The sequence below is a fragment of the Eurytemora carolleeae genome, unplaced genomic scaffold, assembly GCF_000591075.1.
Source record: "Eurytemora carolleeae unplaced genomic scaffold, Eaff_2.0 scaffold17, whole genome shotgun sequence".
Lineage (NCBI taxonomy): Eukaryota > Metazoa > Arthropoda > Copepoda > Calanoida > Temoridae > Eurytemora > Eurytemora carolleeae.
In genome coordinates, this window is record NW_019396047.1 from 449,796 (window position 1) to 469,456 (window position 19,661).

General features: G+C 34.0%; 1 protein-coding gene across 1 annotated transcript; it reads right to left on the reverse strand.

Annotated features, from left to right (window-relative positions):
* Positions 1–1,299: 1,299 nt before the first annotated feature.
* LOC111703200 (polycystic kidney disease 2-like 2 protein) lies at positions 1,300–19,297 on the reverse strand. The gene is made up of 15 exons (XM_023475085.1): positions 18,947–19,297; positions 18,477–18,619; positions 16,339–16,453; positions 14,932–14,971; positions 14,549–14,660; positions 12,154–12,302; positions 11,230–11,330; positions 8,583–8,695; positions 7,307–7,392; positions 5,787–5,960; positions 4,515–5,324; positions 4,187–4,303; positions 3,106–3,181; positions 2,794–2,877; positions 1,300–2,048 (listed from the first exon to the last, which is right to left on the reverse strand). Exons 1-15 carry the CDS (start codon positions 19,292–19,294, stop codon positions 2,003–2,005), a joined length of 2,514 nt encoding a protein of 837 aa, XP_023330853.1. The 5' UTR covers positions 19,295–19,297; the 3' UTR covers positions 1,300–2,002.
* Between the last annotated feature and the right edge of the window lie 364 nt (positions 19,298–19,661).

Genomic DNA, 19,661 nt, shown 5'->3' on the forward strand with positions numbered 1-19,661 from the left:
GTTAGGGGAGGGGTGAGGGTAGGGTAGGGGAGGTGTTTTTTTAACCTCAGCTATGTCAATCATGGAGAGGGGGATTTGGATGATCTAAAATTCTTTATATAACCGTCAATATAGAAGAAGTGGAAAAAATAAGTCTGCCAATACTACTAAAATGAAAAATGGCGCCCTGACTACTATAAGCTCCCTGTTTGTTTCAATATGTTATTTATTCGGATGCAGTATATTTCCATTAGATCTGAAATATAGATTATACATCATGGAAATTAAAGAAAAATAAAGTCTACTGCACGTGAGCAGTTTGTAACCCTTGATCCTTCTCCTCAAACTATTTATAACTGACACAATAACATCTAAGGGAATGGCCTCACAATTTACGATATGAACAGGAACTAGGAAAACAAAAACTAGGAGAAAAGGAGTTAGGAGAACAAAAACTAGGAGAACAGAAACTAGGAGAACACGAACTAGGAGAAAAGGAACTAGGAGAACACGAACTAGGAGAACAGGAACTTGGAGAACAAAAACTAGGAGAACAGGAACTAGAAGAACAGGAACTAGAACAGGAGCTAGGAAAACATGAAATAGGAGAAAAGGAACTAGGAGAACAGGAACAAGGATAACAGAAACTAGGAGAACACGAACTAGGAGAAAAGGAACTAGGAGAAAAGGAACTAGGAGAACACGAACTAGGAGAACAGAAACTAGAAGAACAGGAACTAGGAGAACACGAACTAGGAGAAAAGGAACTAGAAGAACACGAACTAGGAGAACAGGAACCAGGAGAACAAAAACTAGGAGAACAGGAACTAGAAGAACAGCAACTACTAGAAGAACAGGAGCTAGGAGAGCAGGAACTAGGAGAACAGGAACAAGGATAACAGGAACTAGGAGAACACGAACTAGGAGAAAAGGAACTAGGAGAAAAGGAACTAGGAGAAAAGGAACTAGGAGAAAAGGAACTAGGAGAACATGAACTAGGAGAAAAGGAACTAGGAGAACAGGAACTAGGAGAACAAAAACTGGGAGAAAAGGAACTAGAGAGCAGAAATTAGGAGAACACAAACTGGAAGAAAAGGAACTAGGAGAACAGGAACTAGAAGAACAGAAACTACATTGAACAGGAACTACATGAACAGGAACTAAAAGAACAGGAACTACATAAACATTAAACAGGACTAAGAGAACAGAAAATTATTCAGAATCAGATCCAAATATTTTATTTACATTTCTATTTCCAAAATGGTGATTCTCCATAATGCATTCAAGCCAGAAACACGTGGTTTGTCTTCAAATTCAAAACTCAGGAAAGATATTTATTTCAGATATAACTATCCCATGAAAAAGGGGTTAGTAGTCAACAAACATATTACATTTTTTAAAATAATTAAAAATAAAATAAAGAAGCAAATGTTACTCGATTCTAAATTTAGAGTTAATCACATGATTTTGATACATTACATAATTAATAAAATAAAATAAATATTTGATATATTTCAACTAGGACATGAGACACAAGATACGCCTTAACCCATTACCACGTTTTTCCTTCATTGCTATTTGAACTCATTAAACTTCTATTTTCTATGTTTACATTTTTTACTTCCTCAAGGAACCTTTTCAATCCTGCATTTGTTCGATATTCAAACTAAACCTCCAGAAACAAGTTTTATCAATAAATCCTTTTTAAAACCATTGCAGGCATAGTTAACCTCGTTCTTTTTTATTCTCTTAGAATTTAAAGGAAATCTTTTTTTAAACTCTATAACGCTTCTTGAAAACCCTTAAACTATTTCTATTTTAAATCCTGGCCCTTTAAGAACAAATATTTTAATCAATTTTTTTTCTTTTTTATACAACAAGATACAGAAAACGTGTAGATATGCATAACTAAATTTTTTCTTGTTTTTTAGTAGATTAGTTACAAAAAATGCATCTAATCAAATTACATCTCTGTATTTATATTCCATGGCCTGAGTAAGGACGAATATAGATACTCCGAGATTTAGTTTCTCCTCTTCCTCATCTCAGACTTTTTCATATCATCCAACCTTTAGATAATATCATTAGAACTGTTAAGTTGGAAAATGTTTTGTAAAAAAATGAGAGCCATGTTCTGAACACTGCATCAGGTCTGGGGTTCCGGGAGAAAAGAAATAAATAAACCGGGAAAATTAATTAACTTAGAATATACAGAATTACCTACATATGACAACCTTAAAAGTTTAAAATATCATCTTTTTAACATAGTAACAGGAAAAAGAGCAGTGTAAGACCATGAAGAAAATTACCACGAGAACGGGAAAAAAACCGAGTAACAGGTAAACGAAATTAGTACAGGAAAAACAACATAATAGGAAAAAGAACAGGAAAAATAGCAAAGTAACAGAAAAAGAACACAGTAACGGGAAAAATAACATGGTAACAGGAAAAGAAAACAGTAACTGGAAAAATAACATAGTTACAGGAAAAGAACACAGTAAAAGGAAAAATAACATAGCAACAGGAAAAGAACACAGTAATAGAAAAAATAACATGGTAACAGGAAAAGAAAACAGTAACGGGAAAAATAGCATAGTAACAGGAAAAGAAAACAGTAACGGGAAAAATAACATAGTTACAGGAAAAGAACACAGTAAAAGGAAAAATAACATAGCAACAGGAAAAGAACACAGTATAATAGGAAAAATAACATAGCAACAGGAAAAAAGAGGGCTCTAGAGGTTTTCTTTTCCAAACAACCAAACAAAGAAGAGGGTTTAATAACTATTTTAGCATAATGTTTGATAATCAGACCTTTCTAGTAGAGTATCCAGGTTGATCATGATTGGTCCAACAGTCGCCTCCATTCTTGCCATTCTCTCCTGAAGCTCATAGAACCTACGGAGTATGAATTGGTTGTAGACCAGAGCTGAAAACTTCAGAATTGTGAATATATATCGAGATCAATGCTTAATCTTCTCTTCTTCTTCTTAATTTCAAGATTAATCTAATCTTAAGTTTGTGTAAATAAAAGTGTATATAACTGAACCAATCAAGTGGGGGAAATGTTGTTATCTTGGGTATAATAAATACGGTAAACTATCTATTATAAAGTATATGTATTACCTGTTAGCAGGTAATGGCTCTTCTCCAAACTTTGCTGCCTTAATCCTTGCAGATCTACTCTGTCGAGCATGTTTTCCTAAAGAAATTGAATTTTTGCCACAAACTCTAATTTCTGAGCTTTGCAACACAATTTCCTATGCCCTAGATATTTTAAACTATGAATTTTATTGAATTAATTAATCTGAGTTTTCGATATTTAAGGTTTACACTATTAGGTTCCAAAGATATATGGATTCAAAAATTTGAGTTTGAGGCAAAGACTAAATTTCTTTACCAGATTTTATTATTAAAGATCTACTAGTCCGACCATTTTTAACAGATGCAGTAAATTTTATTTTCACATATCTAATCTAACTTGCATCTTCTGTTCTTTGAATGTTTTCTTGGATTTTGTTTGAAATGTAAACAATACCAACATAGGACGCAAATACTCTAGGACTTAACATAGGACGTAAATACTCCAGGACCTAACATAGGACGTAAATGCTCCATTATTACCTAAAATAGGAAGTATATACTCGTAAATACTCCAGAACCTGACATTGGCAGTATAAATACTACGGTACCTTACACAGAACGTAAACTCCAGCACCTAACTTTGTACGTACATACTCCAGTACCCAACATAGGACGGTAATACTACAGTACCTAACATAGGACGTAAATACTCCGGCACCTTACACACAGAACGTGAATACTCCATTACTTAACTTAGGACGTAAATAGTCCAGTATACCTAACATAAAACGTAAATAATCCAATACCTTACATAGGACGGTAATACTTCTGTACCTAACAGAGGACGTAAATACTCCGCTACCTTACATAGAGCGTAAATTCTCCAGTGCCTAAGATAGTACAGTACCCAACAAAGGACGCAAATACTCCACTACTTCATAAAGGACGGTAAGATTTCAGTACCCAATATAGAACGTAAATACTATAGTACTCAACATAAGACGTAAATACCTGTTCATGAAATTTCCTGAAATAAGTTCCTGAAATTAGGACGTAAACACTCCAGTACTTAGTATAGGACGTAAACACAACAGATCTTAAGGACATTTTAGCTCTCCAATACCTGACATAGGACGTGAGTTCTGATTATCTCCGTCCTGTTCATCCTCATCATCCAGTAGTCCTTCTAGCTTAAGAATACGTTCCTCCTCAAGCTCCTGCTCGCGCTTCTCATCCTCATCTGCATATAGAAATAGTTCATATCATGTGAAGAATAAATTATTTTATAAACTCTTTGAACCATGCATGGTTTCATTAATTAGAAAAATAATCAACAAGTTTGAAGAAAATTTCTAAAACTGAATTTAAATAAAAATTCTTCTCAAATACAAAATTTTACTGTTCAGCAGAATTTTATTCAGGAATTTAGAAAATTCATATGTAAATATTACCAATAAGAATTCCTGCCATCTGAGGATCCTCCTTGAATATATCAAAGAACAGATCAACCTCAAGGTCGGAGAAGTTACTGTGCTTCAGGTTCTCCCTGAGCTCCTGATATGTAACAAACCCGTCATCCTCGGCAGCTCTCTTTACAGCGTTCTCAACATCTAACTTTCGGTCCCGTATCCCGGCCTTGTTCTTCATATTATTCATCCCAACCATAAAGAAATCTCCCATCTGGAAAGCAGGTTTACGGCTCTTAATATCCGCCTTCACCTCCCCGTAGGTGTCGTTGATGATGGCAAGGAACACGTTGAGCAAAACGAAGAAGACAAAGAAGATGTAGGACAAGAAGTAGAGCGGTCCAAAGATCCAGTCTGCCTGTTCTATCACTACAAAGTTAAAATCTCCAAGAATGGTTCTGAAAAGGGTGAAACAGGCGTTCGTCAGATCTCTGAAATCCACAACCTGAGTTCCAAACAGTAAGTAACCCAGCTCTGCGAAGGAGAAGAAAATGATGAAGAACATGACGGTAAACCCGGAGAGATCCTTGGAGCAGGCGGACAAGGTCCCAGAGAGCTGATTCATTGTCTTGTTGAATGAGAGATACTTGAAAACCTTGATCCAGGCGACGAACACGTTGAACCCGGAGAGGTAGGTCAGAGCCTTCACTTGGTTACTCAGCTGGGAGAAGTCTGCATACTCGTAAGGGAGCTGGAGCAGGGTGTCTAGAACCTGCTGAACCATCACAAAGTTAATAAAGTTGAGAAGGATTTGGGTGACAGAAACTCCAAGCACAACAATATCCAGAATATTACCTAAAATCAAAAAGTTTAATCAGTGATGAAAGTCTGCCAAAGAGATCGCACCCCTCTTATTTGCGTTCTTAGTTTTCTTAGCTTTCTTAGCTTTCTTAGCTTTCTTAGCTTTCTATTATTTCTTAGCTTTCTTAGCTTTCTATTATTTCTTAGCTTTCTATGCTTCTAAGCTTTTGTAGCTTTTGTAGCCTTCTTAGCTTTCGGGGCTTTCTAGATTTGCATTGGTTTTTTCATGCTTCTAGTTTCCTATATAAAAATAATAATTTTGACTTTCACAGATTTTTCAGCTTTCTTTATGGTGATTTTTTTTTCAATTAAGAATCATCATTTTTTCATCTCACCGGCAATAGGATCAAGTGAGGTACTACAAAAAAAATGGCCACGATCGTTAATTGGATACAAAGAAACAAAGAGACAAACCAAATATATTTATACAAGAACTAAATTTTTGATGCTATTTACCTACATTCATGAAGTAAGCTATTCCATGAGCTTTAACCTCTAAACCTTCCTCTATGAGATAGTAGATGATGAACGCTGCGAATAGAACCTCTACTCCCATCAGTACATAATCAGTTCCTTCGTTATACTTGAGAAGGTTTACGATCTGGATATCTACAGTTGGTAGTAAACCACCTAGCCAGGGATATAAACAGTTTTTACATAGATGATATACAGGGTTACCCGGAAACTATGAGACTTCGTATAAAGACGATCTAAAACTAATTAAATATAACTATCTCAATGTTAAATTAAGTCTTCGCCTTGAATGTGTTTCTAAAATGGCTAATTTACAGCTTACAAGGAAACATAGAGTATACATTCTGTAAATATAGGTTCCAGCTTACAAGGAAACATAGAGTATACATTCTGTAAATATTTGCATCCTTTACGGGTGACCCTGTATAACTACAGATATAACATTTATATATAACATATCAGGGGTTTTAATCAGTTTTCATCCTTTCAATTTGCAAACATTTTTACTCTTCCCTTTAAACTAAATTCTTTTTGAATTCTAAAACCTAAGATAAGTTTTAATTAAAACTTAGGTTTTAATTAAGTATTGACATTACAATCTGGAATCTTTCATTAATTGATTTGTTTTAAATTTTTAGTTTTAGATATGTTTTAGCACATATTGGTTGTATTGGAAATTGGAAATCTGAAAAATAATTTTTCTCGTCGGTTCTGCCATTTATTGAGAAGCAAACATGAAACAAAGACTTGATTCTCCATTCGAAACAAATGAACCAAAACGTAACTAAAAATGAAAAAACAGTTTGAAAAAGTCTTGAAAATAAAATTTGACTTTTTACCAAACACGTTTGAATTAGATTTTATGCTATAAAAAAAAACAACGAAAAATTGTAGGGCGGCATGAGGCATCCTGAATTTATAATTCTTAAATATTTTTACATCAAAGAAATGCAAGAAAAGTCACATGGAACAATTCCTAAACTTGTACTGAGAAACCTTTATCATCAAGCAGTGTGCACTGTGCATCAATCATAGATTAATAACAATACATATAGAACACGTACTAGATGTCGTCTTTTCAAGATTTAGGGGGTTTTCGATCACAATTACCCTCAGGTAGAAGCCCTGAAGAGTTACGCGAATATGCTCTCTGCCTGTCTTGTAATTCAGCGGCATGCGCGTAACTCCTTTGGGCTTCTATCTCATGGTTTCTGTGAACGAAAAAAACACTAAATCTTGAAAAGACGACATTTAGTGGTCTACCTGTATTGTTATTAATCTATGGGACTCATCTTCAAAACATATATTTCAATCATCTTTTCAAAATGTATATTTTAATGATCAAAAAATAAAAATTAAGATTAATTGATTGTTTTGTGATTTCGCAGAGAGGATTTGTGGTTTCTGGTGTAAATCATTCATTATATAATTAAAGAGCTATTTGACATATTCATAATTCATATTCTTTAGAAATATTTAGTTTGATAAAATCTGTTTATTTCCTGTTGCAGGGAACTCAAAGAAGAGTTTACAAACTGCAAACAAGTTTATATTTCCGTTGTAAACTGTGAAATCAATTGCAACAAACCTAAAGAAATACAATATTTTTATTTATATTTTTCTATTCTGAATTGTGTCCCGAAAATTGGAACTAACTGTCGTAACCCAGTCCGGAAAAAAATAATTGCAGTTGTGTCAGAAGAACATATGGAGACAGAAGACGACTTAACATTAATCTATTACTCTTTATATCAATGCCTATCTATGCTTCAAAAAGTATTTTTTCAGAAAAGTTTGAAATCAATGAATTTAAGCCAACTAGGTTTGAAGAGTGTTTCGGAAAAAAATATTGATACCTTCTTTTAAAGACCCAATATGTTGAAGGTTGATTACGACCTAATATTTCCTTCCTTGCAAAATCTTTGAATAGAAAATTAAAAGGAAAAGCAAAGAAAAAAAGGTTTACAGCGTGAATATAAAGACTTAATAACTCAGGCTCTGCTTTCCGGAAGTCTCATTTTTTGTGGTTCCTCCTGTACCTTGTCACCATGTACCTACCTTGTCTTGCCCCCCCTGTTCCTTGTCCTCCTGTATCTTGTCCCCTTGTCCCCCTGAACATTGTCCCTTAACCCTTTTCCCCTGAACCTTGTCCCCCTGTACCTTGCCCCCTTGTCCCTTGTCTCCTGTACCTTGTCCCCCTGTACCTTGTCCCCTGTTCCTTGTCCCCCTGTACCTTGTCCCCTTGTCCCTCCCTTGTCCCCTGAACCTTGTCCCCTTGTCCCTTGTCCCCCTGTACCTTGTCCCCCTGTACCTTGTCCCCCTGTTCCTTGTCCCCCTGTACCTTGTCCCCCTGTACCTTGTCCCCCTGTACCTTGTCCCCCTGTACCTTGTCCTCCTGTAACTTGTTCCCTTGTACCTTGTCCCACTATACCTTGTCCCCTTGTACCTTATCCCCATGTCCCTTATCTCCTGTTACTTGTCCCCCTGTACCTTGTCCCCATGTAACTTGTCCCCCTGTACCTTGTCCCTCTGTACCTTGTCCCCTTGTTCCTTGTATCCTGTACTTTGTCCCCCTGTACCTTGTCTCCTGTACTTTGTCTCCCTGTACCTTATCCTCCTGTACCTTGTCCCCTAGAACCTTGTCCCCTGTCTTATGTACCTTGACCCCCTAAACCTTGTCCAATGTTACTTGTTCACATGTACCTTGTCCCCCTGTACCTTGTGTCCCCCTGTTCCTTGCCCCCTGTTCCTCGTCCCCCTGTTCCTTGTCTCCTATACCTTGTGCCTTGATCTATCCAAAGGTTCTGTTTGAGTTCTGCCAGTATAGCCGCAGATTCGTTCTTCTGGAAATGAAGGTTCTGCACATTCCCTCCTCCCCCATAGGTGGACAGCTGAAACAAATTGTTAATCTAAAAAATTCACCAAAGAGAAAGCTGCAATAAATTTTAATTCTTAGAAATGCATGCAAATTCAATAATTGCATTTTTAAATAATATGGCCATTTTTCTTATCTCCAATGTAAAGAATTATGTAAGATACAGAAAATGAAAATTTAGTTATGTACTGGGTGTCCAAATAAACATGGGAATTCAGTGAAGAATTCGATATCGTCTTTGTTATGAATTAGCAATGTAATACCTAATTTATAAAACCATAGTTTTATTATGTCTGCTAGAGTTTATTTAATGAAAACGGTAAATGGCTGTAAACAAGGAGAATTGAATAGAAGGAGGGGGCGATAGGGTTTCCGTACACTTTGCTGTGACGTTTTTGGACTGCTGAAGAACTAGTTTTTGCGTAACAACAATAATAAAGATTGTAAACAATAACACAAATGATAAACAGACATCTGGCGCATCTCTAGTGTTAGATGAAGATTCACCGTATACTAACTCATGTTTGTTTACATTAGATCGGATTGCCTTTGTTATTGTTGTTACGCAAAAACTAGTTCTTCAGCAGTCCAAAAACGTCACCGCAAAGTGTGCGGAAAAAAATTAGCCTTCTTCTTCGTATCAAAGAAACTGGCGGAGATACTAAAGATTTAAAAAACCTTGGTAGTATTTAATATTTTGAATTTTAAACTTAATCTCTATATCTCAGAGTCAATTATTAAGGTACAAAAATGGCACACCACTTTTTGGAAGTTCCAAAACAAGGAACATTTGATGCTACTAATGACTTGAGAGGCAAGTCATGTTATATTAGTTATAGTATCTAGTTTTTTTCTTACTCCAGAGCCCACCACTTAAAAATACTCAACTCTGTTTTGGGCCCTGAACTTCCCTCCCAACATTTTTTTAATGAACTAGTTATTTTTCAAGAATGAACGATAAATAGAATGAAAATTTGTCAAAGTGAACCCTTCACTATAGTTTTATTAAAAGTAAATATTTCCATTTACTGATAGCGCTGATCAAAGGATTCGTAACTCTAATAAGATAGATAGAAAGATGGATGTTACCGCCATACTATTTCTATTGGTTTAGAATAGACAACAAACACATTCCTGAACCCTGATTGGATTAGGCGCTAATGGACTCGTTATACAGGAGTGCCTTAAGTTTACCATGAAATTTTTTTAAAAATTTCACTATATAAGTCAGGGTTCAGTGTCCACTAGCTATATCAGCTGTGAAGCCCATCCAAAAAGTATCTATAAGCGGGCCGTGCCTCCATGTAAAGCAATGCCCTTAAAACCTTAACATTTGATCAAAAATGTGAATGACCTTGTCCTTTTTTAGGATTAAAAGTTTTTAATTCTGATAATTACTATAATATATTTTCCTTTGCATATACGCCGCAAGTCACTTTTGTAGAGAAACCACTATTGAAAATAATAAGTTTTCAGAATTATAAATGTTTTTTTGAATCTATTCTGAATAACTAGGCTTTTAGGGCGCTTCGCGCCCATCTTCTATTTAAATTGTGAACATGTTCTTTTTGTTTACATTTTAAAACAAAGAAGAAAATGCGGATTTTTTAAAAAAAATCGCGGATTTTCAAGAATTTAAATTTTTTTTACAAAATTAAAAACCTTTAAAACACATTTTTTAAAATTTTTATCATTCATAAACCTTCCCTGTGGTCACGTGATTTCCCACAAAAATTTGGGCCCGATCGGTTCAGCCGTTTTTGACGTTTATTGGATACAAACAAACAGACAGACAGACAAACAGACAGACAAGCCAAATTTATAGATAGATGAAATGTTTTATTAATTGTATGTCTACAGTATCTAAACGGCTTGAGAAAATCACCATGATAAAACCAGATACAGGGTGTCCCACGAAACATGACAGCTGGTGAATATTCTAAAATGTCTTCTTCCATAATTTGCTAAGAAGTTTGATACCAAAGAGAATAATAAAAATATTTTTTGGCAGTCATATTATAGTATAAAATTGATTTCAAAGTAAAATATATTTGAGTAAAAGATGTTTTAAAACTAAATAAACTGCAAAATAAATAAATATCTAATACAGTCTGTGGAAGAAGACATTCAAAACTATTCACCAACTGTCATGTTTCGTGGGACACCCTGCATTTCAGATAAACACTTGACAAATAGTTTTGCCACTCTTTGAGTTTTGCACATGACTTTCAGTTACACATTTGAGCACAAACATAATGCCACGAATTGAATTCGACTTGTAACATTTAAATGTTTAGTTTTAAATTTAATTGAATTGGCAGTCTGGGTGACATACTGAAGCTCCGTGATTTTGTATGGGTTCTGCTCTCGTCGGTGTCTGACGTTTTTAAACATTTTCTCCTTATAGACGCAACTGATCAGTAGCGATCAAACCCGAATTCAATTCGAGGTCAGTCTATACCCCCTGTATTTTTCGTGGACACTCCCTTTAATATGGTTTTAAAATAAAAAATAGGTGAACAGTCCCTTGATTAAAAGTATCTAACTAACCGTTCCGGTAGTTGATGAGGATTGAGTAGCTACAGCATCCTGATACCTCCAGGCATCTTCAGATGTGTACTTTCTGAACTGAGGCTGAGGAAACCTCAGCTCTAAATAATATTTTTTTGTTTTTATAATTTTACATTTTCGGTTTTATAATATAATCTTTAGGAATTTTGTTGATTACAGATTGACCTCTAACTAACAGGGGCGGCGCGGGCATCGGGTAAACTATAAAAAGTCACTTATTTCAGCTCAAATTTGATCTCTTACAGGGTGAGCACTTGTCCCGTTGCCCCCCCCCCCCTCAGTTAAAGCCCTTCTCAACATTACTCCTTTCATATATCTGAAAATATAAAATTTTTATATTTTATTCTGTTTGCTTTACTTTACCGAGGCTTTTCATGAAGCAAATATTTCGATACACAAAGAAATAAACAATTTCCGCTCATTCATTTAAAAACTTTTCAGAATCATTCTTCTTAATCTACTCTTCCTTTCAATACCTCAATACTACAATACATCTTCCCCTCTCAATACTACAATACATCTTCCCCTCTCAATACTACAATACATCTTCCCCTCTCAATACTACAATACATCTTCCCCTCTCAATACTACAATACATCTTCCCCTCTCAATACTACAATACATCTTCCCCTCTCAATACTACAATACATCTTCCCCTCTCAATACTACAATACATCTTCCCCTCTCAATACTACAATACATCTTCCCCTCTCAATACTACAATACATCTTCCCCTCTCAATACTACAATACATCTTCCCCTNTTAAAAAAATGTAATAGCACACGTAAAGAAAAGACTACAAAGTAAGACTAGAATTATAAAAACAATAACAGAACAGTAAAATTGTGTATCTTTCTATCTATCTATCTATCTATCTATTTTTTCTGTCAAAAAAACCAAACCTGATGTATCTTCGTAAGCCATTGAGTATGGAGCATGGCATCGTTTAATAGCTTTACTAAAATCTGGTAGTATAGGACAGGAGTTGTTTGCGGTTCGGAGTTGTCTAATCCTTGGAACTCCCAACATTCGGTTCTCATACATCACGTTCCTGTTAAAGGGAATGTACGTAAGCGTAATATGAAATGACCCTTCATGCAAAGATGACAATGCCCGATTTACAATCGTAACGTTGAAACCTTTATCGGATCAAAAATGTGGAAGATACCGTCGATTTTCTGACCCGGAAAAGAGCCTACTATTGCGTCTTTCTCCATTAATTCTTTTCATATTTCATGTTTTTATTCACTACAAAGCATAAGATAAAAATAAGCAATCACAATTTACTATGCAGTTTGGACCCGACTAACCAGGGTTGGTTTTTTTGAGTGGTTGGCCCGAAGTTAAGTAACGATACTGAATATAATTTGTTACACATATCAAGATATGTTTTGGATAGGTAAGGTGTTTATTGGAAGGAAGGAGATTCTCAGGTGATCTGTGGCAGGGTGAGATGAGAGGGGTTTTTATGTAGAGATAAATTAAAATACAGGGTGTTAATGATGGTAGTTACTTAAACAGAAATAAGCTAATGAAGTTTCAGTTATTTAAGATGTTTTTTTTTAATTATTACCTCTCTCATAATTCTCAAGATAAATATTGATTACTCTTTGTTTAAATATTTTTGCAGATTTAGTTTCTTTAAGGTCAAGAAATGCGCAAGTCACTTTCCCAGAGAAACCGCAAATGAAAATATACAGAGCCGAAAAGAAAACTTTAGAATGGTGGATATCGAGATTAATCTTTTTCATAATCTCCAGATTAATTTACCAATCGGGATCAAGGATATCTCATTCTAAAGTTTTCAGCTCAGTTTAAGGAAACAGAACATTAATATCTAATTCATCCTTGATCAGACAAAGCTTTCAAGGGTACCGTTGTAAATCGGGCATTGCCATCTCTGCATGGAGGGTCACTTAAATTTACTTAAAACTCTGGAATAGAATTTCGACTTTTTAACTCAAGTTATGACTTAAAATAGTCCAATGAACCTGAGTCACACCAATTGTGCAGGATAAACACATTATAAAAGATATTAAAACTTTCCAGTACAGCTATTGCTTTGTAACAACATCGAATGTACTTCAGTATTGGTTTAATATCGTCTTCCTCTTCTACAGTTTTCTGGTTATCACTGTTTATTCTCCTTTACGTCCGGAAGCTTTTACAGAAAGAAGTTTGAGTGAGTGAGTGGTTCGAAAACTTTTTATAACAGTTTTGATCTATGTGACAGGGTCACTCGCAAAAGTCTTTGAATAAAAGGATCGGAAGGTTGCATTTAATCCCTTGTCTAAACATTCTCTTGAAATGGTATGCAGAAAACTAGAAAAACTTAAAAGATTCCGAACGGTAGTCTTAGAAGTTACATCATTTCTGGTTTACCCTTTACGTAATCTTTTACAATTGAAAGTTTAGCCCGTTTGATTTCTTTTTTTTGAGATCTAGATATTTATTGTCTCCGTATCGAGATTATTTAAATTGTACATAATAGTTTACATGAGTTAAATACTAAAGTTTTACAACAAATTCGTTTACATTTTCTTGAGAGAGTTATATAAGAGTTAATTTACGGATACATTTTTAAATAAAAATTTGGAATCAAGGCTACTTGGATTATGCAAAACATAAAAATTGAGAAGTGTACCAATGAAATGGTAGAACATTAAATGCATATAATAAGTTATTGACGAGAAAAGGGTATGCGGATTGAATAGAAGTTTTTGTAACAGAATCGTTTACATTTAATTTGAGCAATTTATGTTGAAATCAGTTTGCGTGAACACTTTACACTTTTCATGAACCTTGATATAGAGTCTATATACACTATGTGAAAATACACAAATTGTACCAACGAAGTACATTGATGGTTCTTCGTTGGTATGGCTTTATATTTGATTTCTCATCAATGTAATAAAAAAACATCCTAAATCCACCAACAATTTAACTAAGTTTTTCTTTTCTCAAATTATATCAACACAATTATTTTGTTCTCCTCATTTTCTAAGATTAGAATAAGTTGTAATTATAAAATCTATAAAATTATAAAATTAAAAAAAGTGTCCCATATCATTCTTGAAAAATCTCCAAGCTTAAAAGAAAAATACTTAAAGAACCCTGAATTTTTTGCATGAAAATTCTCATAAATAATTTTGAAGTAATTTAATTTTTCTGTTAAATTCATAAATATTGCAATTTGAAGCTATGCAGTATGCACGATACAAACAATGTAATGTGCAATGTGCACTGTACATTATCATTGTACTGATTGTACTTCCTGTACTTGATGTATGTATATACCTGTCTGTTGGTGGGACAGGACAGGGTCCTCTAGCTAAACTTCTAGATCCCGGACAAATAAACCTTGTCGTTGGTCGGCCATTATTGTACAAGGTCTCCCAGTACAATCCATCTACAACAGATCTTATGAACACTAAACGCTGCACAGTGGAAAACAATGTCGTCTTTGTTCTTAAATTTGATTGGAAAGACCACAATGAAGATTTTATTTGTATCTGCTACTGTTTAATTTCTTCAAAATGTCCAGAGTACATTGTTAGAGGTGTAGAATGTTTCTCATTACATAAGGGAAAAAATGAAGAACAATTATTCCGCTGTTTAATGTTAAGCACTGTATGAAAAATTTCAAATTTATATTATTTTAAAAAAAGTTTTTTATTCACCCAGAAGTTTCCCCTCCGCAAAGTCCCAGAACCCACGGACCTGAAAACATAAAATATGATATCTATATATAATTTGCTTATCTGTCTGTTTGTTTGTTTATCTGTTTCTTTAATTATCGGCTGGGACAATTAGGCCAAAATTTTGTGTGGATGGCCTCACATTACCCAAGGGAGGTTTACATGGTTGCTGAAAATTTCAAAAAGTGTTCTGCAAAATTTTTTTATTTTTTTATAATTTTGAACACCCACAAATAAAATTATTAAATCTGCAAACCATTTTTTAGGCAGCGGCCAAACTCTGTTACTCGCGAATGCCGTAATGAATTATAAGACAGCGAGAAAACCAGTTCCAGCCACGGCCTCGGCCTCTTAGCCTGTCCTAGCCGCAGCACGTGGCCTAATCTAACCCTAAAATATATACTTATCTCTCTTCTTTTAATTCATTGCAGCATTCGTGGGTAACAGAGTTTGGCGCTGCTCACATTTTTTAACGCACAAAGAGAAAAAGCTGACAGAAAAGAGCCAAATTACAGGTTGAAATAGAAAATGGGTGTGAAAAAGCCTAGTAATATATGTATATAAAAAAAAACTAGGATAAAATTTTATAAAGCAAAATAGAAAGAGGTGCTTTATATTTTGAACTACTGCCGTTTGAACTATTGACTTTTTGAACTAGTGGTCGTTTGAACTGTTGCACGTGATCCACGTGTAGTAGCTTTCAAACGACCAATAGTTCAAACGATAACATTCTTTGCGCATTTGAACTAATTTTTGCTCATTTGAACTATATTGAAAAAAATATTTCAATTAAGCCCAAAAGTAGAAAGTTTAAATGGCAAAATAGTTAAATAAGCAAAAAATGGTTGAAACTAGCAAAAAAATGGTTCAAATGAATAGAAAATAGTTAAAATGAGCAAAAACATATAGTTGAAATGACAAAAAAAAATTTCATATGAGCAAAAACATAGTTCAATTGAGTCAATAAATAGTTCGGTAAATTCCTAGTATACGATTATTAGTCCCCCCTGGCCCCCCCGCNCATTAAATATAAAAGGACAATAATCTGCGTTTTTACATTCATATCAATATAATGAAGACGACTTTTTTATTCCAGTTTTATTGTTAACAAGCTTTTTTCGAATTACAGGTTAACAAGTAATTAAAGAGAAGCTTTTTTGAATAACAGCTTCTCTTTGATTAACAGCTTCTCTTTGATTAACAGCTTCTCTTTGATTAACAGCCTTTCTTTGATTAACAGCTTTTCTTTGTTTTCAGTTATTTGTGTATCCACGCTGTTTAAGCACTTGATATCAATCAAAATTGAAGCCGAAAGTCGTCTTAATTGTATTGTATAATTGCCTACCACTGTATTATTTTTAATCTATGGAAAATTATATTTTCCCCGACCTCTGTTAATTTATCCATATCGGCCTGAAACAGTGTTGCAATCCTGTCCCGGAGATAGAAGTAGTCCTTGGAGTACTGGCTGAACGTCATGTACACGATCACGAACAAGAACATGCTGAATAAGGTTAAAATATTGTATTTAACTCTTCAAATTTTCTAAACGCTATATCTTTGCAACATGATGTAGAAAGCTTTGGATATTTATAAAGTTGATTATTTGATTCAAATATTGAAATATATAAGGTGAACTACATCGGGTTGCAAAGATATATGTATTACACAATCAGAGTTTGTGGTAAGAAATTCAATCCTTTTGCAACGTAAATTTAATATTCACAGATTATTAATTTCTATCATTATGGTTCTAAAAACTATGGAAAACCCTCACTTTTTACTCTGGCAAATTTGAAATATAAATTACACTAGGTGTCCTTTGAAACAAACACTTTCTTTTAGAACCACGCGACATATATATATTCATTAATTATCTGACAACATCTATCATATATATATTCATGAATTATCTGACAACATCTATCATATATAAACACATGAATTATCTGACAACATCTATCATATATATATTCATGAATTATCTGACAACATCTATCATATATATATATTCATGAATTATCTGACAACATCTGTCATATATATATATATATTCATGAATTATCTGACAACATCTGTCATATATATATTCATGAATAATCTGAAAACATCTGTCATATATATATTCATGAATTATCTGACAACATCTATCAAATATATATTCATGAATAATCTGACAACATCTATCATATATATATTCATGAATAATCTGACAACATCTATCATATATATATTCATGAATTAATCTGACAACATCTATCATATATATATTCATGAATTATCTGACAACATCTATCATATATATATTCATGAATTATCTGACAACATCTATCATATATATACACATGAATTATCTGACAACATCTATGCTATTCTCAAAACTATTATCACATTATGTTCCTTTTCCTGGGTTGTGCCTTAGAAATCAATGGAGATATTAATAATTTAGTTCTAGTTCCATTCAAAGAGAAATAAGTTAAATTGTATTGTAAACACATTATAGAGGATAAACAAACCATAAACCACATTAGAATACTCGTCGTAAACATTAATAAAGGGAGTGTCTTTGTAATGTCAACTGAACTTATTTTTGACAGATTGCCAGTCGTAACGGTTCTCTTTATCTCAATCTGATAAATAATTTGAATATATCGTCATGTTTATGGATGTAGTTAGAAATTTGTCCAGGGGGAGGTTTAAACTTAAGTACAAGTTGCGAGTACAATCCCTTTTAACATCAATAGAAAATATAAATCTTATATTTCCAGGTAAACATGTCTGAAAGTTAGATAACGTCACGTTTTATTGGGGAAATCGACGATAATTGGGCAGATGGAATAAAAACTAAACCTTGGACAATTGAATAAATAAATTAGATTTGTCTGTGATTGAGGTTTTCCGGCATCATTTGGATTAAGATGAATCTAAGTTTCTTTATTTTTTTTATATTTTATTTCACACAAAACTATTACTTTTAATTCTTTATTATTTTTACTGCATTTGATAGTCGTTTTATACATTCTTTTTGAGGTCCCTAAAAAAATTATTAAAAGTTATAAATTGACTGTTATTTATTCAAAATGGTTTATTTTTCATAAATTTCTAGATTGTAATTCAACCAAATCTCAAGAAATTCTTTATAATAAAAAAAATTGTTACGGCTCTTGTTTATTTGCAAAAAAATTGAAACCATTATGCATTATAAATACGTTTTTCGTCTTTAAAAGAGGGATAAAGTTGTATTCAATTTTTCAATCGAACATGCCACTTTACTCTAAAGGGTTAATAGAAATTACGTGTAGAGTCTCTTTATATTTATTAAAAATCCTACAAAGATTCCAGAATATGAAAAATGTCGTACTTTGATTTAAAGGAATTGAGTTTTGGTCACAAACTCTGAATTTCTAATCCCTAGATCTTTTAAATTCAATGCCGTAGACATTAGATATTTCAAACCATGAATTCTGCTAGATCAAATAGTAGAAAATAAAGCCTTTTTAAAAGTACAAATTTTTTTGAGAACCTACCAGTAGATGATGAGCTCTCTAAGGGTTGTTTTCATGACAACCTGCTTATCCGTAGTCTCGTTTAACATCTCCTTGCTGGCCCACATACCAGATAACATTTTCCTCAGCAGAGCCTTATCCTGCCCCTTACCAGGGTCGGGTCTCTGAAGTACAGGGGCATCGATAGAAAAAATGTAATTAGAGTGGAAGGAAGCCTCTGCAAGCGCGATAAGTAGTTTAACATAGAACTAATCTTTTAAATCCAATCATCTCTTTGTTTTACTTAAATAGACTTTAAATGGATTAAAAAAATCTTCCAATATTAGAAAACATAAGGGAAAACTAATTTTAGAACCTAAATTGATTGGGATAGAGGGCGTAAACTCCAAAACGGGTTTTTTGGTGTTCATCCTGATTTGTATTCTTTTTTTCCAAAATGTTCTTAAATTATTTATCCCCATTTTTTCTCCTGATCGATCTTCAGTTCTAACCTGATCAGAGGGAACTGATTCGTCCCAGGCCACTTGCTTAGTCTGGAGCTCAGAACCAGGATCAGGTTCTCCACCTTCCTCTCTGATACCTAGCTCTACATCAACCACATCATCAACAGGTTCTTCGTCTTCAGCCACTTCCTCCCCTGCTTCAGGGTCTACTTCTTCATCAGGATTCTCTTCTCCGTCGGGATTCTCTTCTTCATCGAGATTCTCCTCTCCATCGGGGTTATCCTCACCTTCCTGGGCATCATCCTGAGGATCAGAGGTTTCTTCATCTCCTGGAGTCTCTTCAACATCCTCCTTGTTATCCTGCACCTCTTCAGGAGTTTCGTTTTCATCTTCCATGCTTTCTGAAAAGTGTTCTCCAAACTCTTCGAATCTAAAAGCTTGAGACTGGTCAGGTATCAAGATAATGGATCCAGGAATGAGGAAAAAGACAAACCCATTCTTCCAAAAAATATTTAGAATTTAATCCAGCATACGTAGATAATGCTTTCTGGTATAAATAAAAGAATAACAAATGATGGTAATTACTTAAAGCTAAATTGCCCGAAAGATTTGCGTTTTCATCAAAAGCTAAATGTGAGCACAAAGGACTAACAAAAAACGAAGTTTAACGACTTGTTGATGTTGAATAGTTAATAAATATTTATCTCTTCACATGGGGGCAATGAGGATGCAAAATATTTAGGAGGGAATATTATATTCCCGA

Coding starts and splice junctions, on each gene's coding strand:
- LOC111703200 (XM_023475085.1), bottom strand. CDS start 19,294: ATGGAAGATGAAAACGAAACTCCTGAAGAGGTGCAGGATAACAAGGAG. Junction 18,620..18,946: donor AATCAGTTCCCTCTGATCAG/GTTAGAACTGAA, acceptor CCTGTACTTCAG/AGACCCGACCCTGGTAAGGG. Junction 12,303..14,548: donor CCTGTCCCACCAACAGACAG/GTATATACATAC, acceptor TCCCTTTAACAG/GAACGTGATGTATGAGAACC.